Source organism: Homalodisca vitripennis, unplaced genomic scaffold, assembly GCF_021130785.1.
Source record: "Homalodisca vitripennis isolate AUS2020 unplaced genomic scaffold, UT_GWSS_2.1 ScUCBcl_817;HRSCAF=3595, whole genome shotgun sequence".
Lineage (NCBI taxonomy): Eukaryota > Metazoa > Arthropoda > Insecta > Hemiptera > Cicadellidae > Homalodisca > Homalodisca vitripennis.
In genome coordinates this window covers 56,776-84,664 of record NW_025776950.1, presented here as the reverse complement: position 1 = coordinate 84,664, position 27,889 = coordinate 56,776, and the positions used below count along the sequence as shown (strand labels likewise).

Sequence of the window (27,889 nt, the reverse complement as noted above, 5' to 3'; positions counted from 1 at the left end):
ATTCGATAGACTTTTAAACAATATACATTGATCACACATAAAATTAAAGACAATAAATTTAGCTACCAAGGTAGTGAAAAAACACATGACAAATTGGTTTTAATTATTTATTTTCATAATTAACTTAACCTTAGTTAGTACCTGAAGATGAAATCGCAGATTTCGAAATGTATATCGTAAGAAAAATAAAAGTTTAAAGAAGGTGTTAAAAGGTTTATTCATATTGTGTTATACATATTTACAAAACACTTTTCGAGGCTACATCTCTAATATTTTAGGCTTTTGAAGTTTTAAGTGGAGTAATAGCTTTTACCGTAACAAGACAGACTGATTGTAATGTGTGTACATTTTAAAAATTAAATAAAATAACAATTTATGTGAATATGAAATCGGACTCTTTATGAAACATAGTGAAGCTACACTAAAAACGACAAAATTATCAGAGTAAAATTTATTGTCTAGTAGATATCGTTCCCTCACTAGCAGCCAGCCAGTAGATTCGCAGATATGGGTACTCGACTTGTTGAAGGCCGACTTGCTCTGGTAACAGGTTAGAAGTATTTGTTTTTAACTTTGTGTTTAAAGCTAATTAGCATTTTTGTTAAACCTTTAATATCTTAATAGTTCATAACTAATACTGTCATTTTAAGCCTTTGTGGTGATAAACTTTCCATCGATTAAAATTTATAATTTTAGTTTAGTTATGATTAGTTATACTGCATCGTAATGATAATATTTAATATACCGTAATCTATTTATTTATTGCATTGAAAATAATAACATATAGATAAAATATAAAACCATATAATAAGTGAATCAAAAGTATTTTTCTCACTTTAACAAATTCAATTTCTCACTCAAAGTAATCAATCAAATCCCAGATTTATAAGTCAGATTGTGACGTGTCTTTTCTCAACACAAACATTTACTGTTAAGAATGACACGTATCGCATACCCTAGATAAGCCCAATCAAGCGGGGATTCGATCCAGGGGTCTAAATTCTATTCTTATGGATTATGTATGTCAGTTGGGTTCAGATATATTGCTATCACCTAAGGTGGTGGTAAATTTTAAGCATTTAGTAAATCATCATTACCCAACTGACATTGAAAAAATAGAGAATTTGAAATAAAATGGTGCCGATGTGTAAGATATTTACTATCATCAATTAACGAAAAACATAAAAGTGTAACTACCTAGATCTCTATCTACTGTAAATCAAAGCTATCTCAAATCTCAAACCGCAACACACTGTATGTTATATAAAATAGTATGAACAAAAGTAATATCAACACTAAGAATAATATATAGTGTTTGGTCGGTATCGTATGAACAAAGATTAAGTAAGAGTGTAAGAGAAATAATAATATACCCAGAGCAATAATCTATTTGTTAGGTCCGTATTGCACGAACATAGATTATGTAAGATATTAATTAAAGTAAAGAACCACTAATACCAAATTTAAAGGTTAGGTCCGTATTGCACGAACATAGATTAAGTAAGATAGTAAGTAAAGTAAAAGAACCACTAATACGAAATTTAAAGGTTAGGTCCGTATTGCACAAACATAGATTAAGTAAGATAGTAAGTAAAGTAAAGAACTACTAGCACACAATTTAAAGGTTAGGTCCGTATTGCACGAACATATATTAAGTAAGATAGTAAGTAAAGTAAAGAACCACTAATACCAATAACCAATTTAAAGGTTAGGTCCGTATTGCACGAACATAGGTTAAAGTAAAGAACCAATAATACCAATAACCAATTTAAAGGTTAGGTCCGTATTGCACGAACATATATTAAGTAAGAAAGTAAGTAAAGTAAAAGAATACCAAGAATAATACGTTATAAGTAAATTTCGTGTGGCACAACATGTATAAACGATACAGAATATGATCGAAAGTATACTAATAAAAGTAATATATTACCGATAGCAAGAAGTATTCGATACGTCCGTATCTCACGAACAAGTCGGCAGGAGTGAGGTTAAGATCTCAGCGCACCGTGGGTCTTATCGTGGTGATAGGATTGTATAGACTGACCTCTCGCTCCTCTGCTGGCCGGTCCGTCTGACGAGTCTGCGTTGGAGCGCATGCGCGAGTTATCGTTCATGTCGTAACCCGTCAAGCGTCGAACATGTCGTGGCACGATAGCTGAGGCGAACTTGTTTTATCTGGATCCCGTTAATCATTGTTGACGGGAAAACTAATCCCACAATAAAGCTTGAATGGACGACCCAAGATAATAAAAAAATACACTGTACATTTTAGTACCTCACAAGATAAATATGCTATATGTAAGTACTGCGCTTAAAACTGTGTCCATATAGCAACACTGTCAGTTACGCTTTATACACTTTATCAAATTCAGCTCCAATGAATCCACCGCAGCCTAGATTAATGAGTCATATAAACATGCTCTGAGAATTACTATGCATACAATTTTTGGTTATAGTATTATAATAGTATAATCGAAGGCACAACTGTAATTACATGGCTACAACCATTCTGCTTAGAGTTCTTATATGATAATAGATAAAATTGTAAAGGAGCAGTTTGTTTTAATTTTAATCTTTTTAGATCTCAAAAAGGCTTATCATTCCAGTGATAGATCCAAACTATTACATAAATGTAAGCCATTGGTTTTTATGAATATATACTTTAAGTGGTTAAAAAACTTTTTAATTAACAGGAGGCAAAGTGAATCGATTTGAGGGGGTGAACAGCGATCCTTTGGTGGTGGATTATGGGGTGGTTTTTAAGGTAGCACCCTAGGCTTGGTTTTATTTTTTATGTATAAGTAACATTTTAAAATTAGTTGGAATGGTAAGTTATTTCTATTTTCCAACGATAGGCTGATAATCTTGAAGGAAAAAACATGTGATGAAGTCCGCTTGAAAGCCCTAAGAGATTTTATGTCTTTGAATAATTAGCTATTTATTTATTTACTCGTGAAAACACTGAAAATGCATTAAAATATTAATACCTGGGCGTTATGTTCTATCATTGTATGAAATAGGTTAATAATATTAATTTAATAAAAAACAAAATTCGAAAATGTATTTTTGCTTTTAGGCAATTGAAATACATTCTTAAAGAAGAAGAAATTAAATTCGCATACAATGGCTACATTTAATCGCTGTATCATTTCATGTAAAATCTGGGGGAGGTTTGTTTTCCTATCTATTCCAGCCTCTAAATCTTGTATAAAAATAAATTTTGAAGATGGTTTCATAATAGCAGAAGATTCTTAATAGTAGCTCTTTTTAATGCTACCGAAGTATTTGCTGTCTGCAAAATATTAATAAAATGTCTTTTGATTCATATTTATAACAAATTTGAGCAATTATTTTAAACAATTATTCATGAACACAACACCAGATACGCGTGCAACGCAGCTGTTTAATAAAATCAATAACACATACAAATCAATTTAGTACAGCTAACCCGTTGTACTGAAATCTCCGCCAACATTTTCATAACTATAATCTCTTTCAGTTACCATCAATGTCAATTTCAAAAAGTAATGTCATAGGTGGAGAGGAAGCGTGACCTGTCACAGTTAAGAGACTTCCACTCGCTTCCCCTCGCCAACTCTAAGCCATTTTATTTAAATAATCTATATCTAGACACTAGTGACTACACTAGATATCGCAACAGTCCAAAATGATGCCAACTAACTGATTTTCCTCTTCTTTTTTAACTTTTTTACCTTCCGTTTCTAAAACAGTATTCTCTTTAATTTTCATTCTTTTTATTAATTCCATCCCTCGTAAATTAGTTGCTACATCACAATCACCTCATAGTTTTAATTTTCAAAACAAAATATATTCATCTATGGTTTTAGATTATAACTGACTACAAATTATTATAGAATATTAATTTAGGCAGATCCCGACATAACTCGAACATAGCATAACGCTCAAGCACCCGCCCATGTAGGCCCACGGTAAGAAATCCTCAGGCTAAAAATTGTATTCTTTTCTTGCATTATTGTAAGTAATTTGTTTATTACGATTATGTGTAAGGTACTTATTGTTTTGCTTTTACAAACCTTTATTTGCAAAAAAATTCATCTAATTATGTGTTATCTCTATTTTACTTGAATAAAATTATTCATTCATTCATTCATTCATTGTATATTAATACTTTACTTTTACAATCCATTGTTTTGACATTTAGAATTCAACACGACTTTCATAGATTTTCAATGATACTTATTTTTACACATATTCTTCATTTCATTGTTATAATAAACCAGCGCTCAGGCGTCGGTTAACCCTCTACTACCCTATTATCAAATTCCGTTTGATAACAGGGCCGTTTGATCACATTCTGTTGCATAACCCTGTATACTGCCCACCTTCCGTTCAGGAAGAACAATTATATTTTAATTTTTCTAATTCGTATATTTACGATCATTATAGCACTTATTTCAAGCAAAATATTTTTTCATTCTTATTGTATCAACGAAAATTAAAATGAAATTGTAGAGTTATTAAAATGTACTTATCAAAACAGGATCTTAGTCTTATTTTTTACATAGCTCTGTTTGACAAGAGCATTCCGGAAAGTAAATGATAGAATGTGCGTGCCCCTAACTTTGGCTTTTCATTTTGGCTACTAGCCGTTTACTGTATAATAGTATATCAGACTTATCACAGGCTCACATGCCATAGAGGATAGTTTAAAAGTTCATATTATAATGGTTTCCAAGATAATTTCTATTTCAAATTTAAAAATAATATTATTTGCTCGCTTAACTAATAATAAAATTAATAATTAATTAAATAGGATTTAAATATATCTATTATTTAACCTATTAACAAAATAGGTTATTAATCCAATTCACAAAACTACATACACAATAGTTTTTATGTAGCACTTATAAGAAACGCGTGTAGGAATAACGCCTATATATTAAGTAGTTTTGGGGGATCCAATACCACCATCATCCATCATGAAGAATTTTTTCAAGACACCTTTTCGCGCATATCATCATATAGATGAAAAATATTATTAGTATATTAAAAACGCAATTTATATCTACTATACAATAACTCTCAATTCCTAAATTCATGTTTTAATATTATGCTTTGTTCTATTATTTAGGAGCCAGTAGTGGTATAGGAAGGGAAACATGTAAAGTGCTGGCCAGAGAGGGTGCGACTGTGGTGGTCACATGTGTAGACGAGGCAGGAGCTCAGGAGACAGTCACACAGTTGGAAGGTAAGTTACAGACAGTAATAATTACTGTTAGGTAGGAGCCAACAGTGGTATAGGAAGGGAAACATGTAAAGTGCCGGCCAGGGAAAGCGCCACTGTGGTGGACACATGTGTAGACGAGGCAGAAGCTCAGGAGACAGTCACACAGTTGGAAGGTAAGTTACAGACAGTAATAATTACTGTTAGTTAGGAGCCAACAGTGGTATAGGAAGGGAAACATGTAAAGTGCCGGCCAGGGAAGGCGCCACTGTGGTGGTCACATGTGTAGACGAGGTAGGAGCTCAGGAGACAGTCACACAGTTGGAAGCTAAGTTACAGACAGTAATAATTACTGTTAGGTAGGAGCCAACAGTGGTATAGGAAGGGAAACATGTAAAGTGCCGGCCAGGGAAGGCGCCACTGTGGTGGTCGCTTGTGTAGACGAGGCAGGAGCTCAGGAGACTGTCACACAGTTGGAAGGTAAGTGACAGACAGTAATAATTACTGTTAGGTAGGAGCCAACAGTGGTATAGGAAGAAAAACGTATAAAGTGCCGGCCAGGGAAGGCGCCACTGTGGTGGTCACATGTGTAGACGAGGCAGGAGCTCCGGAGACAGTCACACACTTGGAAGGTAAGTTACAGACAGTAATAATTACTGTTAGGTAGGAGCCAACAGTGGTATAGGAAGGGAAACATGTAAAGTGCCGGCCAGGGAAGGCGCCACTGTGGTGGTCACATGTGTAGACGAGGCAGGAGCTCAGGAGACAGTCACACAGTTGGAAGGTAAGTTACAGACAGTAATAATTACTGTTAGGTAGGAGCCAACAGTGGTATAGGAAGGGAAACATGTAAAGTGCCGGCCAGGGAAGGCGCCACTGTGGTGGTCACATGTGTAGACGAGGCAGGAGCTCAGGAGACAGTCACACAGTTGGAAGGTAAGTTACAGACAGTAATAATTACTGTTAGGTAGGAGCCAACAGTGGTATAGGAAGGGAAACATGTAAAGTGCCGGCCAGGGAAGGCGCCACTGTGGTGGTCACATGTGTAGACGAGGCAGGAGCTCAGGAGACAGTCACACAGTTGGAAGGTAAGTTACAGACAGTAATAATTACTGTTAGGTAGGAGCCAACAGTGGTATAGGAAGGGAAACATGTAAAGTGCCGGCCAGGGAAGGCGCCACTGTGGTGGTCACTTGTGTAGACGAGGCAGGAGCTCAGGAGACAGTCACACAGTTGGAAGGTAAGTTACAGACAGTAATAATTACTGTTAGGTAGGAGCCAACAGTGGTATAGGAAGGGAAACATGTAAAGTGCCGGCCAGGGAAGGCGCCACTGTGGTGGTCACATGTGTAGACGAGGCAGGAGCTCAGGAGACAGTCACACAGTTGGAAGGTAAGTTACAGACAGTAATAATTACTGTTAGGTAGGAGCCAACAGTGGTATAGGAAGGGAAACATGTAAAGTGCCGGCCAGGGAAGGCGCCACTGTGGTGGTCGCTTGTGTAGACGAGGCAGGTGTATCAGACAGGCAACAGGAGCAGGAGACAGTCACAGTTGGAAGGTAAGTTACAGACAGTAATAATTACTGTTAGGTAGGAGCCAACAGTGGTATAGGAAGGGAAACATGTAAAGTGCCGGCCAGGGAAGGCGCCACTGTGGTGGTCACATGTGTAGACGAGGCAGGAGCTCAGGAGACAGTCACACAGTTGGAAGGTAAGTTACAGACAGTAATAATTACTGTTAGGTAGGAGCCAACAGTGGTATAGGAAGGGAAACATGTAAAGTGCCGGCCAGGGAAGGCGCCACTGTGGTGGTCGCATGTGTAGACGAGGCAGGAGCTCAGGAGACAGTCACACAGTTGGAAGGTAAGTTACAGACAGTTAATAATTACTGTTAGGTAGGAGCCAACAGTGGTATAGGAAGGGAAACATGTAAAGTGCCGGCCAGGGAAGGCGCCACTGTGGTGGTCGCTTGTGTAGACGAGGCAGGAGCTCAGGAGACAGTCACACAGTTGGAAGGTAAGTTACAGACAGTAATAATTACTGTTAGGTAGGAGCCAACAGTGGTATAGGAAGGGAAACATGTAAAGTGCCGGCCAGGGAAGGCGCCACTGTGGTGGTCACATGTGTAGACGAGGCAGGAGCTCAGGAGACAGTCACACAGTTGGAAGGTAAGTTACAGACAGTAATAATTACTGTTAGGTAGGAGCCAACAGTGGTATAGGAAGGGAAACATGTAAAGTGCCGGCCAGGGAAGGCGCCACTGTGGTGGTCACATTGTGTAGACGAGGCAGGAGGAGCTCAGGAGACAGTCACACAGTTGGAAGGTAAGTTACAGACAGTAATAATTACTGTTAGGTAGGAGCCAACAGTGGTATAGGAAGGGAAACATGTAAAGTGCCGGCCAGGGAAGGCGCCACTGTGGTGGTCACATGTGTAGACGAGGCAGGAGCTCAGGAGACAGTCACACAGTTGGAAGGTAAGTTACAGACAGTAATAATTACTGTTAGGTAGGAGCCAACAGTGGTATAGGAAGGGAAACATGTAAAGTGCCGGCCAGGGAAGGCGCCACTGTGGTGGTCACATGTGTAGACGAGGCAGGAGCTCAGGAGACAGTCACACAGTTGGAAGGTAAGTTACAGACAGTAATAATTACTGTTAGGTAGGAGCCAACAGTGGTATAGGAAGGGAAACATGTAAAGTGCCGGCCAGGGAAGGCGCCACTGTGGTGGTCGCTTGTGTAGACGAGGCAGGAGCTCAGGAGACTGTCACACAGTTGGAAGGTAAGTTACAGACAGTAATAATTACTGTTAGGTAGGAGCCAACAGTGGTATAGGAAGGGAAACATGTAAAGTGCCGGCCAGGGAAGGCGCCACTGTGGTGGTCGCTTGTGTAGACGAGGCAGGAGCTCAGGAGACAGTCACACAGTTGGAAGGTAAGTTACAGACAGTAATAATTACTGTTAGGTAGGAGCCAACAGTGGTATAGGAAGGGAAACATGTAAAGTGCCGGCCAGGGAAGGCGCCACTGTGGTGGTCACATGTGTAGACGAGGCAGGAGCTCAGGAGACAGTCACACAGTTGGAAGGTAAGTTACAGACAGTAATAATTACTGTTAGGTAGGAGCCAACAGTGGTATAGGAAGGGAAACATGTAAAGTGCCGGCCAGGGAAGGCGCCACTGTGGTGGTCGCTTGTGTAGACGAGGCAGGAGCTCAGGAGACTGTCACACAGTTGGAAGGTAAGTTACAGACAGTAATAATTACTGTTAGGTAGGAGCCAACAGTGGTATAGGAAGGGAAACATGTAAAGTGCCGGCCAGGGAAGGCGCCACTGTGGTGGTCTTGTGTAGACGAGGCAGGAGCTCAGGAGACTGTCACACAGTTGGAAGGTAAGTTACAGACAGTAATAATTACTGTTAGGTAGGAGCCAACAGTGGTATAGGAAGGGAAACATGTAAAGTGCCGGCCAGGGAAGGCGCCACTGTGGTGGTCGCTTGTGTAGACGAGGCAGGAGCTCAGGAGACTGTCACACAGTTGGAAGGTAAGTTACAGACAGTAATAATTACTGTTAGGTAGGAGCCAACAGTGGTATAGGAAGGGAAACATGTAAAGTGCCGGCCAGGGAAGGCGCCACTGTGGTGGTCGCTTGTGTAGACGAGGCAGGAGCTCAGGAGACTGTCACACAGTTGGAAGGTAAGTTACAGACAGTAATAATTACTGTTAGGTAGGAGCCAACAGTGGTATAGGAAGGGAAACATGTAAAGTGCCGGCCAGGGAAGGCGCCACTGTGGTGGTCACATGTGTAGACGAGGCAGGAGCTCAGGAGACAGTCACACAGTTGGAAGGTAAGTTACAGACAGTAATAATTACTGTTAGGTAGGAGCCAACAGTGGTATAGGAAGGGAAACATGTAAAGTGCCGGCCAGGGAAGGCGCCACTGTGGTGGTCACATTGTGTAGACGAGGCAGGAGCTCAGGAGACAGTCACACAGTTGGAAGGTAAGTTACAGACAGTAATAATTACTGTTAGGTAGGAGCCAACAGTGGTATAGGAAGGGAAACATGTAAAGTGCCGGCCAGGGAAGGCGCCACTGTGGTGGTCACATGTGTAGACGAGGCAGGAGCTCAGGAGACAGTCACACAGTTGGAAGGTAAGTTACAGACAGTAATAATTACTGTTAGGTAGGAGCCAACAGTGGTATAGGAAGGGAAACATGTAAAGTGCCGGCCAGGGAAGGCGCCACTGTGGTGGTCACATGTGTAGACGAGGCAGGAGCTCAGGAGGTAAGTTACAGGTCACACAGTTGGAAGGTAAGTTCTGTTACATAAAATTGTATACATGTTAGTAGGGAAGGCGCCACTGTGGGTGGTATGTGTTAGTCGAGGTCAGGAGACAGTCACACAGGGAAGGTAGTTAGACAGTATAATTTACTGTTATTAGGTTAGTAGCCAACAGTGTAAAGTGCCGGCCAGGGAAGGCGCCACTGTGGTGGTCGCACTCAGGAGACTGTCACAGTTGGAAGGTAAGTTACAGACAGTAATAATTACTGTTAGGTAGGAGCCAACAGTGAGGAAGGGAAACTCCGGCCAGGAAGGCGCACTGTGGTGGTCACATGTGTACACAGCTCGGAAGACAGGTCACACAGTTGAAGGTAAGTTACAGACAGTAATAATTACTGTTAGGTAGGAGCCAACAGTGGTATAGGAAGGGAAACATGTAAAGTGCCGGCCAGGGAAGGCGCCACTGTGGTGGTCACATTGTGTAGACGAGGCAGGAGCTCAGGAGAACCGTCACACACTTGGAAGGTAAGTTACAGACAGTAATAATTACTGTTAGGTAGGAGCCAACAGTGGGTATAGGAAGGGAAACATATAAAGTGCCGGCCAGGTAAGGCGCCACTGTGGTTTCACATGTGTAGACGAGGCAGGAGCTCCGGAGACAGTCACACACTTGGAAGGTAAGTTACAGACAGTAATAATTACTGTTAGGTAGGAGCCAACAGTGGTATAGGAAGGGAAACATGTAAAGTGGCCGGCCAGGGAAGGCGCCACTGTGGTGGTCACATGTGTAGACGAGGCAGGAGCTCAAGAGACAGTCACAGTTGGAAGGTAAGTTACAGACAGTAATAATTACTGTTAGGTAGGAGCCAACAGTGGTATAGGAAGGGAAACATGTAAAGTGCCGGCCAGGGAAGGCGCCGCTGTGGTGGTCGCTTGTGTAGACGAGGCAGGAGCTCAGGAGACAGTCACAGTTGGAAGGTAAGTTACAGACAGTAATAATTACTGTTAGGTAGGAGCCAACAGTGGTATAGGAAGGGAAAACATGTAAAGTGCCGGCCAGGGAAGGCGCCACTGTGGTGGTCGCTTGTGTAGACGAGGCAGGAGCTCAGGAGACAGTCACACAGTTGGAAAGGTAAGTTTACAGACAGTAATAATTACTGTTAGGTAGGAGCCAACAGTGGTATAGGAAGGGAAACATGTAAAGTGCCGGCCAGGGAAGGCGCCACTGTGGTGGTCACAATGTGTAGACGAGGCAGGAGCTCAGGAGACAGTCACACAGTTGGAAGGTAAGTTACAGACAGTAATAATTACTGTTAGGTAGGAGCCAACAGTGGTATAGGAAGGGAAACATGTAAAAGTGCCGGCCAGGGAAGGCGCCACTGTGGTGGTCGCTTGTGTAGACGAGGCAGAAGCTCAGGAGACTGTCACACAGTTGGAAGGTAAGTTACAGACAGTAATAATTACTGTTAGGTAGGAGCCAACAGTGGTATAGGAAGGGAAACAGTAAAGTGCCGGCCAGGGAAGGCGCCACTGTGGTGGTCACATGTGTAGACGAGGCAGGAGCTCCGGGAGACAGTCACCCACTTGGAAGGTAAGTTTACAGACAGTAATAATTACTGTTAGGTAGGAGCCAACAGTGGTATAGGAAGGGAAACATGTAAAGTGCCGGCCAGGGAAGGCGCCACTGTGGTGGTCCCATGTGTAGACGAGGCAGGAGCTCAGGAGACAGTCACACAGTTGGAAGGTAAGTTACAGACAGTAATAATTACTGTTAGGTAGGAGCCAACAGTGGTATAGGAAGGGAAAACATGTAAAGTGCCGGCCAGGGAAGGCGCCACTGTGGTGGTCGCTTGTGTAGACGAGGCAGGAGCTCAGGAGACTGTCACACAGTTGGAAGGTAAGTTACAGACAGTAATAATTACTGTTAGGTAGGAGCCAACAGTGGTATAGGAAGGGAAACATGTAAAGTGCCGGCCAGGGAAGGCGCCACTGTGGTGGTCACATGTGTAGACGAGGCAGGAGCTCAGGAGACAGTCACACAGTTGGAAGGTAAGTTACAGACAGTAATAATTACTGTTAGGTAGGAGCCAACAGTGGTATAGGAAGGGAAACATGTAAAGTGCCGGCCAGGGAAGGCGCCACTGTGGTGGTCACATGTGTAGACGAGGCAGGAGCTCAGGAGACAGTCACACAGTTGGAAGGTAAGTTACAGACAGTAATAATTACTGTTAGGTAGGAGCCAACAGTGGTATAGGAAGGGAAACATGTAAAGTGCCGGCCAGGGAAGGCGCCACTGTGGTGGTCGCTTGTGTAGACGAGGCAGGAGCTCAGGAGACAGTCACACAGTTGGAAGGTAAGTTACAGACAGTAATAATTACTGTTAGGTAGGAGCCAACAGTGGTATAGGAAGGGAAACATGTAAAGTGCCGGCCAGGGAAGGCGCCACTGTGGTGGTCACATTGTGTAGACGAGGCAGGAGCTCAGGAGACAGTCACACAGTTGGAAGGTAAGTTACAGACAGTAATAATTACTGTTAGGTAGGAGCCAACAGTGGTATAGGAAGGGAAACATGTAAAGTGCCGGCCAGGGAAGGCGCCACTGTGGTGGTCGCTTGTGTAGACGAGGCAGGAGCTCAGGAGACAGTCACACAGTTGGAAGGTAAGTTACAGACAGTAATAATTACTGTTAGGTAGGAGCCAACAGTGGTATAGGAAGGGAAAACATGTAAAGTGCCGGCCAGGGAAGGCGCCACTGTGGTGGTCACATGTGTAGACGAGGCAGGAGCTCAGGAGACAGTCCCACAGTTGGAAGGTAAGTTACAGACAGTAATAATTACTGTTAGGTAGGAGCCAACAGTGGTATAGGAAGGGAAACATGTAAAGTGCCGGCCAGGGAAGGCGCCACTGTGGTGGTCACATGTGTAGACGAGGCAGGAGCTCCGGAGACTGTCACACAGTTGGAAGGTAAGTTACAGACAGTAATAATTACTGTTAGGTAGGAGCCAACAGTGGTATAGGAAGGGAAACATGTAAAGTGCCGGCCAGGGAAGGCGCCACTGTGGTGGTCACATGTGTAGACGAGGCAGGAGCTCAGGAGACAGTCACACAGTTGGAAGGTAAGTTACAGACAGTAATAATTACTGTTAGGTAGGAGCCAACAGTGGTATAGGAAGGGAAACATGTAAAGTGCCGGCCAGGGAAGGCGCCACTGTGGTGGTCGCTTGTGTAGACGAGGCAGGAGCTCAGGAGACAGTCACACACTTGGAAGGTAAGTTACAGACAGTAATAATTACTGTTAGGTAGGAGCCAACAGTGGTATAGGAAGGGAAACATGTAAAGTGCCGGCCAGGGAAGGCGCCACTGTGGTGGTCACATGTGTAGACGAGGCAGGAGCTCAGAGACAGTCACACAGTTGGAAGGTAAGTTACAGACAGTAATAATTACTGTTAGGTAGGAGCCAACAGTGGTATAGGAAGGGAAACATGTAAAGTGCCGGCCAGGGAAGGCGCCACTGTGGTGGTCGCTTGTGTAGACGAGGCAGGAGCTCAGGAGACAGTCACACAGTTGGAAGGTAAGTTACAGACAGTAATAATTACTGTTAGGTAGGAGCCAACAGTGGTATAGGAAGGGAAACATGTAAAGTGCCGGCCAGGGAAGGCGCCACTGTGGTGGTCGCTTGTGTAGACGAGGCAGGAGCTCAGGAGACAGTCACACAGTTGGAAGGTAAGTTACAGACAGTAATAATTACTGTTAGGTAGGAGCCAACAGTGGTATAGGAAGGGAAACATGTAAAGTGCCGGCCAGGGAAGGCGCCACTGTGGTGGTCGCTTGTGTAGACGAGGCAGGAGCTCAGGAGACAGTCACACAGTTGGAAGGTAAGTTACAGACAGTAATAATTACTGTTAGGTAGGAGCCAACAGTGGTATAGGAAGGGAAACATGTAAAGTGCCGGCCAGGGAAGGCGCCACTGTGGTGGTCACATGTGTAGACGAGGCAGGAGCTCAGGAGACAGTCACACAGTTGGAAGGTAAGTTACAGACAGTAATAATTACTGTTAGGTAGGAGCCAACAGTGGTATAGGAAGGGAAACATGTAAAGTGCCGGCCAGGGAAGGCGCCACTGTGGTGGTCGCTTGTGTAGACGAGGCAGGAGCTCAGGAGACAGTCACACAGTTGGAAGGTAAGTTACAGACAGTAATAATTACTGTTAGGTAGGAGCCAACAGTGGTATAGGAAGGGAAACATGTAAAGTGCCGGCCAGGGAAGGCGCCACTGTGGTGGTCGCTTGTGTAGACGAGGCAGGAGCTCAGGAGACAGTCACACAGTTGGAAGGTAAGTTACAGACAGTAATAATTACTGTTAGGTAGGAGCCAACAGTGGTATAGGAAGGGAAACATGTAAAGTGGCCGGCCAGGGAAGGCGCCACTGTGGTGGTCGCTTGTGTAGACGAGGCAGGAGCTCAGGAGACAGTCACACAGTTGGAAGGTAAGTTACAGACAGTAATAATTACTGTTAGGTAGGAGCCAACAGTGGTATAGGAAGGGAAACATGTAAAGTGCCGGCCAGGGAAGGCGCCACTGTGGTGGTCGCTTGTGTAGACGAGGCAGGAGCTCAGGAGACAGTCACACAGTTGGAAAGGTAAGTTACAGACAGTAATAATTACTGTTAGGTAGGAGCCAACAGTGGTATAGGAAGGGAAACATGTAAAGTGCCGGCCAGGGAAGGCGCCACTGTGGTGGTCGCTTGTGTAGACGAGGCAGGAGCTCAGGAGACTGTCACACAGTTGGAAGGTAAGTTACAGACAGTAATAATTACTGTTAGGTAGGAGCCAACAGTGGTATAGGAAGGGAAACATGTAAAGTGCCGGCCAGGGAAGGCGCCACTGTGGTGGTCACATTGTGTAGACGAGGCAGGAGCTCAGGAGACAGTCACAGTTGGAAGGTAAGTTACAGACAGTAATAATTACTGTTAGGTAGGAGCCAACAGTGGTATAGGAAGGGAAACATGTAAAGTGCCGGCCAGGGAAGGCGCCACTGTGGTGGTCACATGTGTAGACGAGGCAGGAGCTCCGGAGACAGTCACACACTTGGAAGGTAAGTTACAGACAGTAATAATTACTGTTAGGTAGGAGCCAACAGTGGTATAGGAAGGGAAACATGTAAAGTGCCGGCCAGGGAAGGCGCCACTGTGGTGGTCGCTTGTGTAGACGAGGCAGGAGCTCAGGAGACAGTCACACACTTGGAAGGTAAGTTACAGACAGTAATAATTACTGTTAGGTAGGAGCCAACAGTGGTATAGGAAGGGAAACATGTAAAGTGCCGGCCAGGGAAGGCGCCACTGTGGTGGTCACATGTGTAGACGAGGCAGGAGCTCAGGAGACAGTCACACAGTTGGAAGGTAAGTTACAGACAGTAATAATTACTGTTAGGTAGGAGCCAACAGTGGTATAGGAAGGGAAACATGTAAAGTGCCGGCCAGGGAAGGCGCCACTGTGGTGGTCGCTTGTGTAGACGAGGCAGGAGCTCAGGAGACAGTCACACAGTTGGAAGGTAAGTTACAGACAGTAATAATTACTGTTAGGTAGGAGCCAACAGTGGTATAGGAAGGGAAACATGTAAAGTGCCGGCCAGGGAAGGCGCCACTGTGGTGGTCGCTTGTGTAGACGAGGCAGGAGCTCAGGAGACAGTCACACAGTTGGAAGGTAAGTTACAGACAGTAATAATTACTGTTAGGTAGGAGCCAACAGTGGTATAGGAAGGGAAACATGTAAAGTGCCGGCCAGGGAAGGCGCCACTGTGGTGGTCGCTTGTGTAGACGAGGCAGGAGCTCAGGAGACAGTCACACAGTTGGAAGGTAAGTTACAGACAGTAATAATTACTGTTAGGTAGGAGCCAACAGTGGTATAGGAAGGGAAAACATGTAAAGTGCCGGCCAGGGAAGGCGCCACTGTGGTGGTCGCTTGTGTAGACGAGGCAGGAGCTCAGGAGACTGTCACACAGTTGGAAGGTAAGTTACAGACAGTAATAATTACTGTTAGGTAGGAGCCAACAGTGGTATAGGAAGGGAAACATGTAAAGTGCCGGCCAGGGAAGGCGCCACTGTGGTGGTCGCTTGTGTAGACGAGGCAGGAGCTCAGGAGACTGTCACACAGTTGGAAGGTAAGTTACAGACAGTAATAATTACTGTTAGGTAGGAGCCAACAGTGGTATAGGAAGGGAAACATGTAAAGTGCCGGCCAGGGAAGGCGCCACTGTGGTGGTCGCTTGTGTAGACGAGGCAGGAGCTCAGGAGACAGTCACACAGTTGGAAGGTAAGTTACAGACAGTAATAATTACTGTTAGGTAGGAGCCAACAGTGGTATAGGAAGGGAAACATGTAAAGTGCCGGCCAGGGAAGGCGCCACTGTGGTGGTCGCTTGTGTAGACGAGGCAGGAGCTCAGGAGACAGTCACACAGTTGGAAGGTAAGTTACAGACAGTAATAATTACTGTTAGGTAGGAGCCAACAGTGGTATAGGAAGGGAAACATGTAAAGTGCCGGCCAGGGAAGGCGCCACTGTGGTGGTCGCTTGTGTAGACGAGGCAGGAGCTCAGGAGACTGTCACACAGTTGGAAGGTAAGTTACAGACAGTAATAATTACTGTTAGGTAGGAGCCAACAGTGGTATAGGAAGGGAAACATGTAAAGTGCCGGCCAGGGAAGGCGCCACTGTGGTGGTCGCTTGTGTAGACGAGGCAGGAGCTCAGGAGACTGTCACACAGTTGGAAGGTAAGTTACAGACAGTAATAATTACTGTTAGGTAGGAGCCAACAGTGGTATAGGAAGGGAAACATGTAAAGTGCCGGCCAGGGAAGGCGCCACTGTGGTGGTCACATGTGTAGACGAGGCAGGAGCTCAGGAGACAGTCACCACAGTTTGGAAGGTAAGTTACAGACAGTAATAATTACTGTTAGGTAGGAGCCAACAGTGGTATAGGAAGGGAAACATGTAAAGTGCCGGCCAGGGAAGGCGCCACTGTGGTGGTCGCTTGTGTAGACGAGGCAGGAGCTCAGGAGACAGTCACACAGTTGGAAGGTAAGTTACAGACAGTAATAATTACTGTTAGGTAGGAGCCAACAGTGGTATAGGAAGGGAAACATGTAAAGTGCCGGCCAGGGAAGGCGCCACTGTGGTGGTCGCTTGTGTAGACGAGGCAGGAGCTCAGGAGACTGTCACACAGTTGGAAGGTAAGTTACAGACAGTAATAATTACTGTTAGGTAGGAGCCAACAGTGGTATAGGAAGGGAAACATGTAAAGTGCCGGCCAGGGAAGGCGCCACTGTGGTGGTCACATGTGTAGACGAGGCAGGAGCTCAGGAGACAGTCACACAGTTGGAAGGTAAGTTACAGACAGTAATAATTACTGTTAGGTAGGAGCCAACAGTGGTATAGGAAGGGAAACATGTAAAGTGCCGGCCAGGGAAGGCGCCACTGTGGTGGTCACATGTGTAGACGAGGCAGGAGCTCAGGAGACAGTCACACAGTTGGAAGGTAAGTTACAGACAGTAATAATTACTGTTAGGTAGGAGCCAACAGTGGTATAGGAAGGGAAACATGTAAAGTGCCGGCCAGGGAAGGCGCCACTGTGGTGGTCACATGTGTAGACGAGGCAGGAGCTCAGGAGACAGTCACACAGTTGGAAGGTAAGTTACAGACAGTAATAATTACTGTTAGGTAGGAGCCAACAGTGGTATAGGAAGGGAAACATGTAAAGTGCCGGCCAGGGAAGGCGCCACTGTGGTGGTCGCTTGTGTAGACGAGGCAGGAGCTCAGGAGACTGTCACACAGTTTGGAAGGTAAGTTACAGACAGTAATAATTACTGTTAGGTAGGAGCCAACAGTGGTATAGGAAGGGAAACATGTAAAGTGCCGGCCAGGGAAGGCGCCACTGTGGTGGTCACATGTGTAGACGAGGCAGGAGCTCAGGAGACAGTCACACAGTTGGAAGGTAAGTTACAGACAGTAATAATTACTGTTAGGTAGGAGCCAACAGTGGTATAGGAAGGGAAACATGTAAAGTGCCGGCCAGGGAAGGCGCCACTGTGGTGGTCACATTGTGTAGACGAGGCAGGAGCTCAGGAGACAGTCACACAGTTGGAAGGTAAGTTACAGACAGTAATAATTACTGTTAGGTAGGAGCCAACAGTGGTATAGGAAGGGAAACATGTAAAGTGCCGGCCAGGGAAGGCGCCACTGTGGTGGTCACATGTGTAGACGAGGCAGGAGCTCAGGAGACAGTCACACAGTTGGAAGGTAAGTTACAGACAGTAATAATTACTGTTAGGTAGGAGCCAACAGTGGTATAGGAAGGGAAACATGTAAAGTGCCGGCCAGGGAAGGCGCCACTGTGGTGGTCACATGTGTAGACGAGGCAGGAGCTCAGGAGACAGTCACAGTTGGAAGGTAAGTTACAGACAGTAATAATTACTGTTAGGTAGGAGCCAACAGTGGTATAGGAAGGGAAACATGTAAAGTGCCGGCCAGGGAAGGCGCCACTGTGGTGGTCACATTGTGTAGACGAGGCAGGAGCTCCGGAGACAGTCACACACTTGGAAGGTAAGTTACAGACAGTAATAATTACTGTTAGGTAGGAGCCAACAGTGGTATAGGAAGGGAAACATGTAAAGTGCCGGCCAGGGAAGGCGCCACTGTGGTGGTCGCTTGTGTAGACGAGGCAGGAGCTCAGGAGACAGTCACACAGTTGGAAGGTAAGTTACAGACAGTAATAATTACTGTTAGGTAGGAGCCAACAGTGGTATAGGAAGGGAAAACATGTAAAGTGCCGGCCAGGGAAGGCGCCACTGTGGTGGTCGCTTGTTTAGACGAGGCAGGAGCTCCGGAGACAGTCACACACTTGGAAGGTAAGTTAAAGACAGTAATAATTACTGTTAGGTAGGAGCCAACAGTGGTATAGGAAGGGAAACATGTAAAGTGCCGGCCAGGGAAGGCGCCACTGTGGTGGTCACATGTGTAGACGAGGCAGGAGCTCAGGAGACAGTCACAGTTGGAAGGTAAGTTACAGACAGTAATAATTACTGTTAGGTAGGAGCCAACAGTGGTATAGGAAGGGAATCATGTAAAGTGCCGGCCAGGGAAGGCGCCACTGTGGTGGTCGCTTGTGTAGACGAGGCAGGAGCTCAGGAGACAGTCACACAGTTGGAAGGTAAGTTACAGACAGTAATAATTACTGTTAGGTAGGAGCCAACAGTGGTATAGGAAGGGAAACATGTAAAATGCCGGCCAGGGAAGGCGCCACTGTGGTGGTCGCTTGTGTAGACGAGGCAGGAGCTCAGGAGACTGTCACACAGTTGGAAGGTAAGTTACAGACAGTAATAATTACTGTTAGGTAGGAGCCAACAGTGGTATAGGAAGGGAAACATGTAAAGTGCCGGCCAGGGAAGGCGCCACTGTGGTGGTCGCTTGTGTAGACGAGGCAGGAGCTCAGGAGACTGTCACACAGTTGGAAGGTAAGTTACAGACAGTAATAATTACTGTTAGGTAGCAGCCAACAGTGGTATAGGAAGGGAAACATGTAAAGTGCCGGCCAGGGAAGGCGCCACTGTGATGGTCGCTTGTGTAGACGAGTCAGGAGCTCAGGAGACTGTCACACAGTTGGAAGGTAAGTTACAGACAGTAATAATTACTGTTAGGTAGCAGCCAACAGTGGTATAGGAAGGGAAACATGTAAAGTGCCGGCCAGGGAAGGCGCCACTGTGGTGGTCTCTTGTGTAGACGAGGCAGGAGCTCAGGAGACTGTCACACAGTTGGAAGGTAAGTTACAGACAGTAATAATTACTGTTAGCTAGCAGCCAACAGTGGTATAGGAAGGGAAACATGTAAAGTGCCGGCCAGGGAAGGCGCCACTGTGGTGGTCGCTTGTGTAGACGAGGCAGGAGCTCAGGAGACTGTCACACAGTTGGAAGGTAAGTTACAGACGGTAATAATTACTGTTAGGTAGCAGCCAACAGTGGTATAGGAAGGGAAACATGTAAAGTGCCGGCCAGGGAAGGCGCCACTGTTATGGTCACATGTGTAGACGAGGCAGGAGCTCAGGAGACAGTCCCACAGTTGGAGGGTGAGTTACAGACAGTAATAATTACTGTTAGGTAGGAGCCAACAGTGGTATAGGAAGGGAAACATGTAAAGTGCCGGCCAGGGAGGGCGCCACCGTTGTGGTCACATGTGTAGACGAGGCAGGAGCTCAGGAGACTGTCACACAGTTGGAAGGTAAGTTACAGACAGTAATAATTACTGTTAGGTAGGAGCCAACAGTGGTATAGGAAGGGAAACATGTAAAGTGCCGGCCAGGGAAGGCGCCACTGTGGTGGTCGCTTGTGTAGACGAGGCAGGAGCTCAGGAGACAGTCACACAGTTGGAAGGTAAGTTACAGACAGTAATAATTACTGTTAGGTAGGAGCCAACAGTGGTATAGGAAGGGAAACATGTAAAGTGCCGGCCAGGGAAGGCGCCACTGTGGTGGTCACATGTGTAGACGAGGCAGGAGCTCAGGAGACAGTCACACAGTTGGAGGGTGGGTTACAGATAGTATTAAGTACTGTTGGATGGGACTAATTCATGGTATATGCAGGGAGACATGGTCCTGCCAGAGAGGGTACTACCATGGTGGTTATTTTTATAGACGAGACGTTAAATAAATATGAATAGTTATGTTGTAGCCATTTAATGAATATGTTAAAAATCTGTTCTTGTTAAATACATATTTATTGTATTATCAATAAATTAAATTGTATATTTGCTCTAGAAGTTATCATTTGTGTCGATTTGACTAAACTTAATTAGACAAATATATAACAGAAAATATTAGTCTCATGCATCACGACAACTAAGAATCACATTTATTTGAATGTTTTGATAGGAACAGATCACATTGCCCTCTGGTATGACGTGACAAAGTTTGATTCAGCAGCGGAACTCGTTAAAACCATCAAGGAGACATTTGGAAGGCCTCCCGATATTCTGGTGAACTGCGCTGGTATTGGTGGGAGAGAATATCTGTTTGATTTAACTCCGGAATCTTTCCAAAGGGATTTGGACGTCAATCTCAAGGTACAATATAACATTCATATGATTATGTATCTGTTATAAGAGATAAAATAATATTTCATTTAAGTTATTATTGACTACTGCAACTATACAATCGAAAGGAGACAACTCCTTATATCCCCCTACTGTATACTTTAATGGTTCTATAATACTTTTATATTTAGAATGATACAAATTAACTTCAACGCAGCCTCATCAGTTATCAAAACTACTACTAAAACTTTCCTCTAGTTAGAATTTCGTATTTTATCGGAATTTGAATTGTCTGTACATTATCATACATAATAGTTAGAAAAAGTATAATCTTTAGCAGTGACCAATTGTTTTAGAGTACATTTTTTCTGTTATTAGTGTTAATGAACAATTCGAGCTCGTGCATGTGACCTCATCTTCTGAGCTGGCACGCAACATCTCTGTCCATAAAATTCACTATTACTCCACGACAAGTTTCCACTTCCATTTCACTGACAACACGCCTAATTTTCCCTTCAAATCAATGATGTTTCAGTGTCTTTTGGCATACACCAATGACTTCAGATAACCCAAAGATAATAGTCACAAAGCGTCACAAAGTTACACTACTTAGATGGGCATTGATGGTTAGAGTTCCTAGAAATGACGCAATCCGGAACTGTTCAAGGAGCAACACAATTTTTCAAGGGACGGTTCTAGGTGGCTGAAACCACAACTTTTCAATGTTCATTCTATCCAAATAATGTCGCAAAGACTCCTTAACCATCGCACGGTATCCGTATCAATTTACTATCACTGCCTGTATTTCTTGATCTTAAAAAAATAAGGGTCGATGACGCTACCCGACCAAAGCCGCACCAAACAGTCACTTACCGTGCATATATTTCCTTTTCTTTAATCACGCGAGGGTTTCCTGAACTCCAGATACGGCAGTTCTGCTTATCCATTTAATCCATTTCAGTAGAAGTGAACTTCATCAATGAAGATGAATTTGTTTGAGAAGCTGTCATCCTCCTGCCGTTTTCCCCTTGCCCATTCAGCTCGACTGTCATCTCTTGAATTTTATAGGGTTCATATTTGAGAACGTACCGAACGATTCTCCGTACAGAAGAAAATTTTGAACTCAATTTATAAAAACGGTGACGTATTGATTCCTCTGGGCTAACAGCCACACTGTCACAAACCAACGCAATTTTCTTCTTAGTTTTGGCAGGAAAAATGACGTTCAGAAATTTTAAGGTCGTCTTTTGAACCTGTTGCAAACTGTTGATTCATTCGTGATTATGCCCGATAGTAACGCGAAGTCACTTAACTGATATAACACCATTACTTTCTCCAATCTGATGAAATTTTTTTGCGATTAACACTCGTTGCAAACAATTACACATCTGGTTGGACACGGAATGCAAGGACAAAAGAGGACATACTGTTGCAACCGATAAACGAAATGTTACCATCCGCTTAAACCCGGCGCCCTTGTGAATCACCCTAGAAGGCTACCATTTTAAAGCCTTCACGGATCATCAAGCGTTACGCTGACTACTATGAATTAAAGAACCATTGAGACGGCTTGGCCGTTGGTTTCTTGAAATTCAGCAATACAACTTTGAAATATCATACAGAAAGGGAATTAACAACGAACTCATATAGTATAAAACGTTTTCACTAGGTTTTATTTAAATAGAACAATTAACTTATTTGCATCACACATAGCAAGATTTTTCCGTAACATATTAGAGCTCATTCTTGTCAATGGAAAAAAATAATTTTCATTCAAAATTTTAAATTTACAGATTATATTTTTCCCAATTTCAATTTCCTTGCGGCAGTCATCGTTTAGCTACAATATCGTTATGCAATTGTTAACTGACTCAACGTAGATATTTTCTTCCTCAATACCCATGTTGGTAACAGAGCAACTATTAAGGAATCGTCCACTTTTACAGGGAACATTCTTCACGAGTCAGGCAGTGTGCAGAGAGCTGGTAACCGCCAATATGGCAGGGTCTGTGGTGAACATATCCAGTTTGAGTGTACACTACGGATCAGTAGGATTGAGTGCCTACATTTCCAGCAAAGGAGGGGTAGATGCAATTACAAAATGTATAAACAGGGAATTGGGACAGTAAGTTATTTTCTGGTATCAATATTACGAGTATGCAAAATAGTTCCTAAAGGTTAATACTCCTTAGCAGTTTTTATATTACGTTTCTGTCTTAAAGGTTAAAGATAAGATTTCTGCCTCAACCCGTAAGTCTTATTGACTTATCATATACACATATTATATACCCGGGTGTTCCAAAAGTGCCACCCCTTCCCCTTCTAACCTTTGAACGGAATTAAACAAACCAATGTCCTTTGGGGGGTAGTCATATAATGAAAAATTTTGATTTTTGCGCTGCATGAGAACTTATCATCGATGTCTTGTTAATTTGTAAGGTTACAGATGACCAAATATTATCATACTGTACGCAATTAAATAGTATTATTGGTGGCACAGTGTTGGGTTGCTTAAGCTGTAAGAACACTTTTATAACAATTATTAGACTACATTGAAATATTTAATGCTAAAGATATAACCTAACAACTTATTATATATAGCTATTTCGAGCTTAATGACTATATGTCACCGAGAGAAAGACACATGTATATATAAAATAATTATAACTTGTGATTATAATACAAAACTTACATCGTTCAGAGGGGAAAAATTCTTTTGATAGGAATACTAAATAAAAGCCCCAACTAACAATAGCCCTCCTCCTCAACATCCTCCAACACAATAATCGACCAGAATAACCTAACCTGGACACGACCCCTCATTGCCCGTTCATACAGCGACAGCTGTATCGGTTAAACCAGATATTGTGAAATAAAAATATAAAAATTTCGTTGGTTTTATTATATTAAATGAGATGTAGGGGAATAATTATATATATATATATATATATATATATATATATATATATATATATATATGTATGTATAATATATGTTATGTTATTAACTCCACTTATTGAGTTGGGAAACTGGAAGAAATTTTAATAAAAGGTTTAAAGAACACATACAAGCTTTGAAAAAAAATAACATGTCTAAAATAAAATCCAATTTTGCTGAACACTTATTGGAGACTGACCATAACTACACAAATATTGAAAAGAACATGGAAATTTTAGATATCGAAAGAAAAGGAGAGAAATTAAACAAAAAAGAAGAATTACATATTTATCTAAATTATAATAAAGATCCTCATAACATTTTAAATAGTAATCTGAAAAATGCAATTTTTGAAAAAATTAAAATATTAAATACAGATTACTAATAAGAAAACTACAACTGTGTCATTTAAATTTAACATATGTTTAAAAGGTCCACATGTGTATATCTAATTTTTTATTATTTATTTGTTTATTTAGAGATTAATGTACACTGATGATGGTTAAAAACCGAAACACGTGTATGTAATAAAAAGATTTTTAACCCTCCAACTGTTGTTTATCAAAATTTTGATAAACATAACCCTTTGCGGATTGTTGTTCGTCAAAATTTTGATAAACAAACATTCTCTTGCATAATCACTCATAACAGTATATTCCGGCAACGTATCGATTCGATTCATGCACCATTGGATTCGGGGAAAAAAGCCTAAGGAATACTATAGTTTTATTCCTCTTTATATTGTAGTTGCAACGTACCAAGTTCGTAGTTTGGAACGTAAAAGATGTGACCGCCATGTTGTCGATGCCGTCTGAGTTGTTGATGTGACGAGTCGTGTTTATTAGTAAGTTTTAGTAGGTTTATTTGTGTTTTAGTGTTGTGTTTAGTGTGTGGTGAATTGTTAAATATTGCAGTAGTGCAAATAAATATATTTTAGAATAAATAAATTTCTCGAAAATTTTTCGCAAAATTTTTGAGTCATGACAAAATGAAACTTTTTTCGACTCTTCAAAAAAAAGTTATGGAATTTATTTTACTACTGCTGTATAGTTTACTTCATTCTGAGTAATAAAATATGCAATATAACATGTATAGAAGTAAAACTGTATTAGTAAAAACTTTTATTAGCAAACTCTTACATATACGCCCTATTTTCACAATTTATGCGCATCGCTGCTTTTTGTTATATAGTGTTATTATAGTTTCATAAATTTGTATAATGCTTATGTGTTTCTGAAACTAGAATAAATTTGACACACAATGGTACTCTCACTTTTATAGTTTTCTTACTATAACTTGGTTTGCTAGGTATGGTCCCCCCCAAATAAAAAAAAGAAAAATGTAAATTTTGAATTTCATGTAAAAAAAATTTTAGTAAACATTTTTTTTAAGGCCAAATTTAAATACTAATATTATTATATGTTTAATTCTGAACACAAATATATATACTTCTATATATATTACTTTTAATTTATATTTTTAATAAATTTTTTTAAAAAACCCTTGCACGAGGCTCGAAAACATGCCGCCACTACAGGAAAAAATGACTGCCAGTTGGAGGGTTAAAAGGGTTTTAGTTACTTTCATTACATTAATATCATATATATTTCTTAAATGTGAAAGAAAAATTGTAGTCTTATATATATTACTAGTGACTCATACATATATATATATATATATATACATACATATATATTTTCAGTCGTAATATAAGAGTCAACAGCGTCCAACCTGGGGTTGTGGATACCGCAATGCCGCCCGAGGCTTTTAGGGCTACATTTGCCAAACTAAGTCCCATGAAACGCATTGGACAACCTCAAGGTATTCCGCTTTTAAACTATATTTTAGTAAGTAGATAGTGTATAAGTCGATAGAGAGTGCTGCTAGACTCTCTTGATCTCGATGCAGTACCTATTTTTACCCCTAAGCTGAATGAGCCAAGGGGTGCTTTTCAGTTATAACATCACTTTTTAAGAAATAAAATTTCACGTTGCTATGCTAGTTCATGTTGTGATAAAACCGTTGATCTACACACCCTGAAGTACGGCTACGATACGAAAAGTAAACGGTTGAAACAGTAAATTGGCAGAGCGGTAGTGGCTACGAACAAGCGGGTATTTTGTTTTTAGACAATCGTCAAAATGGAGTCTCCAGAGAGTGAAAATAGCATATTGAAAAGACTTTTTAGATAAACTGTACAGACCTAAAATGTACGGTGTTTACTTTACAAACAGACTTACAATTCGGTTTGATGAATATCATAATCTTTTTCTAGTTTGAAAAAAGATTCAACTCGGTTTTTTCAGTACACCAGATTGCTATTCGGAATTTTTTCCAGACCTGATAAGACAACTTTTGAAGAGGAAAGGGTGGGATTGCAGCATCAATTAAAGTTGTGAAGGGGCTAGGCAGGTGTTTGTTTCCAACACGATACACAGCATTGACAGAATACGCTGAGCGCTTCTTATATATTCATTTACATCTTACTCTTTTTTAAAGGATGAAAAAAAAACTGGTGTGATGTTAAAAATTTTACGTAATCTTCTGTTGTTTATTATTGATAAATCTATATTTTTACTTCAAATATTGTTCAAATTAAGAAAGCTTTTAGGTTAATTTCTTCTACATTCATAACTTTCTTATTGAGAAATTCAGGAAAATAAGCAGAATCGTAAATAAACATGTTAGTCTTTTTCTTTACAGTGATTCTCGAATATTTCTGTCTATAATTCCTTTTGCTTTTGTTACGTGCTCCTTGTGTCTCTTACTTTCTTGCATTAGTTAATTTTAATAATAAGAAATGTGTATTTTGAATAATTCTAACTACTGTTTTTGTATACATACATTATATCAAAGTAATTGTATTATTTTTGTTTCAGAAAACACGCAATCTACCCTACCGTGTAACTATAGACTTTGGACAGGCGATTATTTTGTCGGTAGTCAAAATATACCTCTATTTGCCAAATTTTTCTAAAATTTTTAAATACATTCATTATAATATAGGTAAAGCAATTTAGAAGACAAGTTTTCGAAAACAATGTTTGTATGATATGTGACAGGCTTTCAAAAGGCGAATACATTATTTTAAATTGGAATAACACTTTTCTTTGTATAATATTTAATTGGTCATTGTTTCTTCGTTTTTAAAAACCGGAAACACAACTGGTAATTTCAACGTCAAGAGAGAGTGGGCCCTAAGAGAGTGTGGCTCCACCCTCTAATACCTCATAGGCAACTATCGGCATATTAGTTTTAAAAACAATGCATATGTACGCAGTAGATGACGTTAATTGTTTTACTAGTCAAAAGTCGGCCATGTACAGAATGTAGGCTCTTGATGGCGTCACAGCTTGATTTTGATTTTACTGCGATGGATTTTCTTGAATGGATAAACTTATTCATTATTGCTTGGTAATTTATATTATTTAGCTCAAATATTCATATAACCTCACTTTTTGTCTATGGCTTGAAGCTTCCTATTGAAGTACGAACGAACACATCTAAACCTTACTTTACTTCACGCTCACCCTCTTATTCTAGTTCCTTATGGCGGTAAATGACAACTTTACTTTTCAATTCCACAAATTTTTGTTCTAACTAGTGCACGGATGTAATATCAGTTTGTAACAAACCACCCTCACACCTCACTTTTTCGTACCCCTTTTTATAATGTGCCACACTTAACGGAATGAAAGTTATTATTGCGAGTAGAGTACGAAATTGATTTGTTCCGACTTTCCTGCTGAAGTGAAACCCAATTTATAGCAGGTAGTTCATAGACCGTATGCACAGATAGTTTATATCTATTCAGTTATTATTGTCAATTTGGTTATGGCCCAATTTTTAAATAATATTGTGTTTGTTTGCAGAGATAGCAGAAGTAATTGTATTTCTTGCATCAGAACGAGCCTCTTATATAAGCGGAGCTGATTATTCCATTTCTGGAGGAGTTCTATGACACCCAAGCTACGCTTTACTATTAATAAAAATTAAATTTCATACTAACAAAAATGTAAACCAATACGAAAAATAATATGTACAACTCTATTTAAAATAATATAATTTTAAAATTAGGATAGACCGACTTCAAAACCCAAGAAACTACAAAATAATTTTTATTGTATAAAATGAAAGCTAATACTACTTTATTAGAGATGTAACCTCGAAAAGTGTTTGATAAATATATATATAACAAACACTAAACGCTAATACTACTTTACACTATTTTTAAAGACGTTGAAGAATTTTAAGAAACAAATATATTATATATATATATATATATATATATATATATATATATATATATATATATATATAAGTAGATAGTAATATGGGGTTTCTAGACCACTTTCGGAGCCAAACGAAAAGCAATGTAAAATCTTGTTCAATGTAC

The 27,889-nt window shown here is 41.6% G+C and overlaps 1 protein-coding gene across 1 annotated transcript; it reads left to right on the top strand.

Moving 5' to 3' along the window:
- The first annotated feature begins 465 nt into the window (after positions 1-465).
- On the top strand, positions 466-27,687 carry LOC124371023 ((3R)-3-hydroxyacyl-CoA dehydrogenase-like). Its single transcript, XM_046829333.1, has 6 exons — positions 466-550; positions 5,114-5,230; positions 20,396-20,586; positions 22,503-22,681; positions 25,196-25,314; positions 27,366-27,687. Exons 1-6 carry the CDS (start codon positions 508-510, stop codon positions 27,452-27,454), a joined length of 738 nt encoding a protein of 245 aa, XP_046685289.1. The 5' UTR covers positions 466-507; the 3' UTR covers positions 27,455-27,687.
- The last annotated feature ends 202 nt before the right edge of the window (positions 27,688-27,889 follow it).

What these genes read in the sequence shown, in the direction of transcription:
- LOC124371023 (XM_046829333.1), top strand. Translation starts at nt 508, where the DNA reads ATGGGTACTCGACTTGTTGAAGGCCGACTTGCTCTGGTAACAG. An exon ending in ATTTGGACGTCAATCTCAAG is followed by an intron (nt 20,587 to 22,502) that starts GTACAATATAAC and finishes CCACTTTTACAG; the next exon opens with GGAACATTCTTCACGAGTCA. An exon ending in ATAAACAGGGAATTGGGACA is followed by an intron (nt 22,682 to 25,195) that starts GTAAGTTATTTT and finishes ATATATTTTCAG; the next exon opens with TCGTAATATAAGAGTCAACA.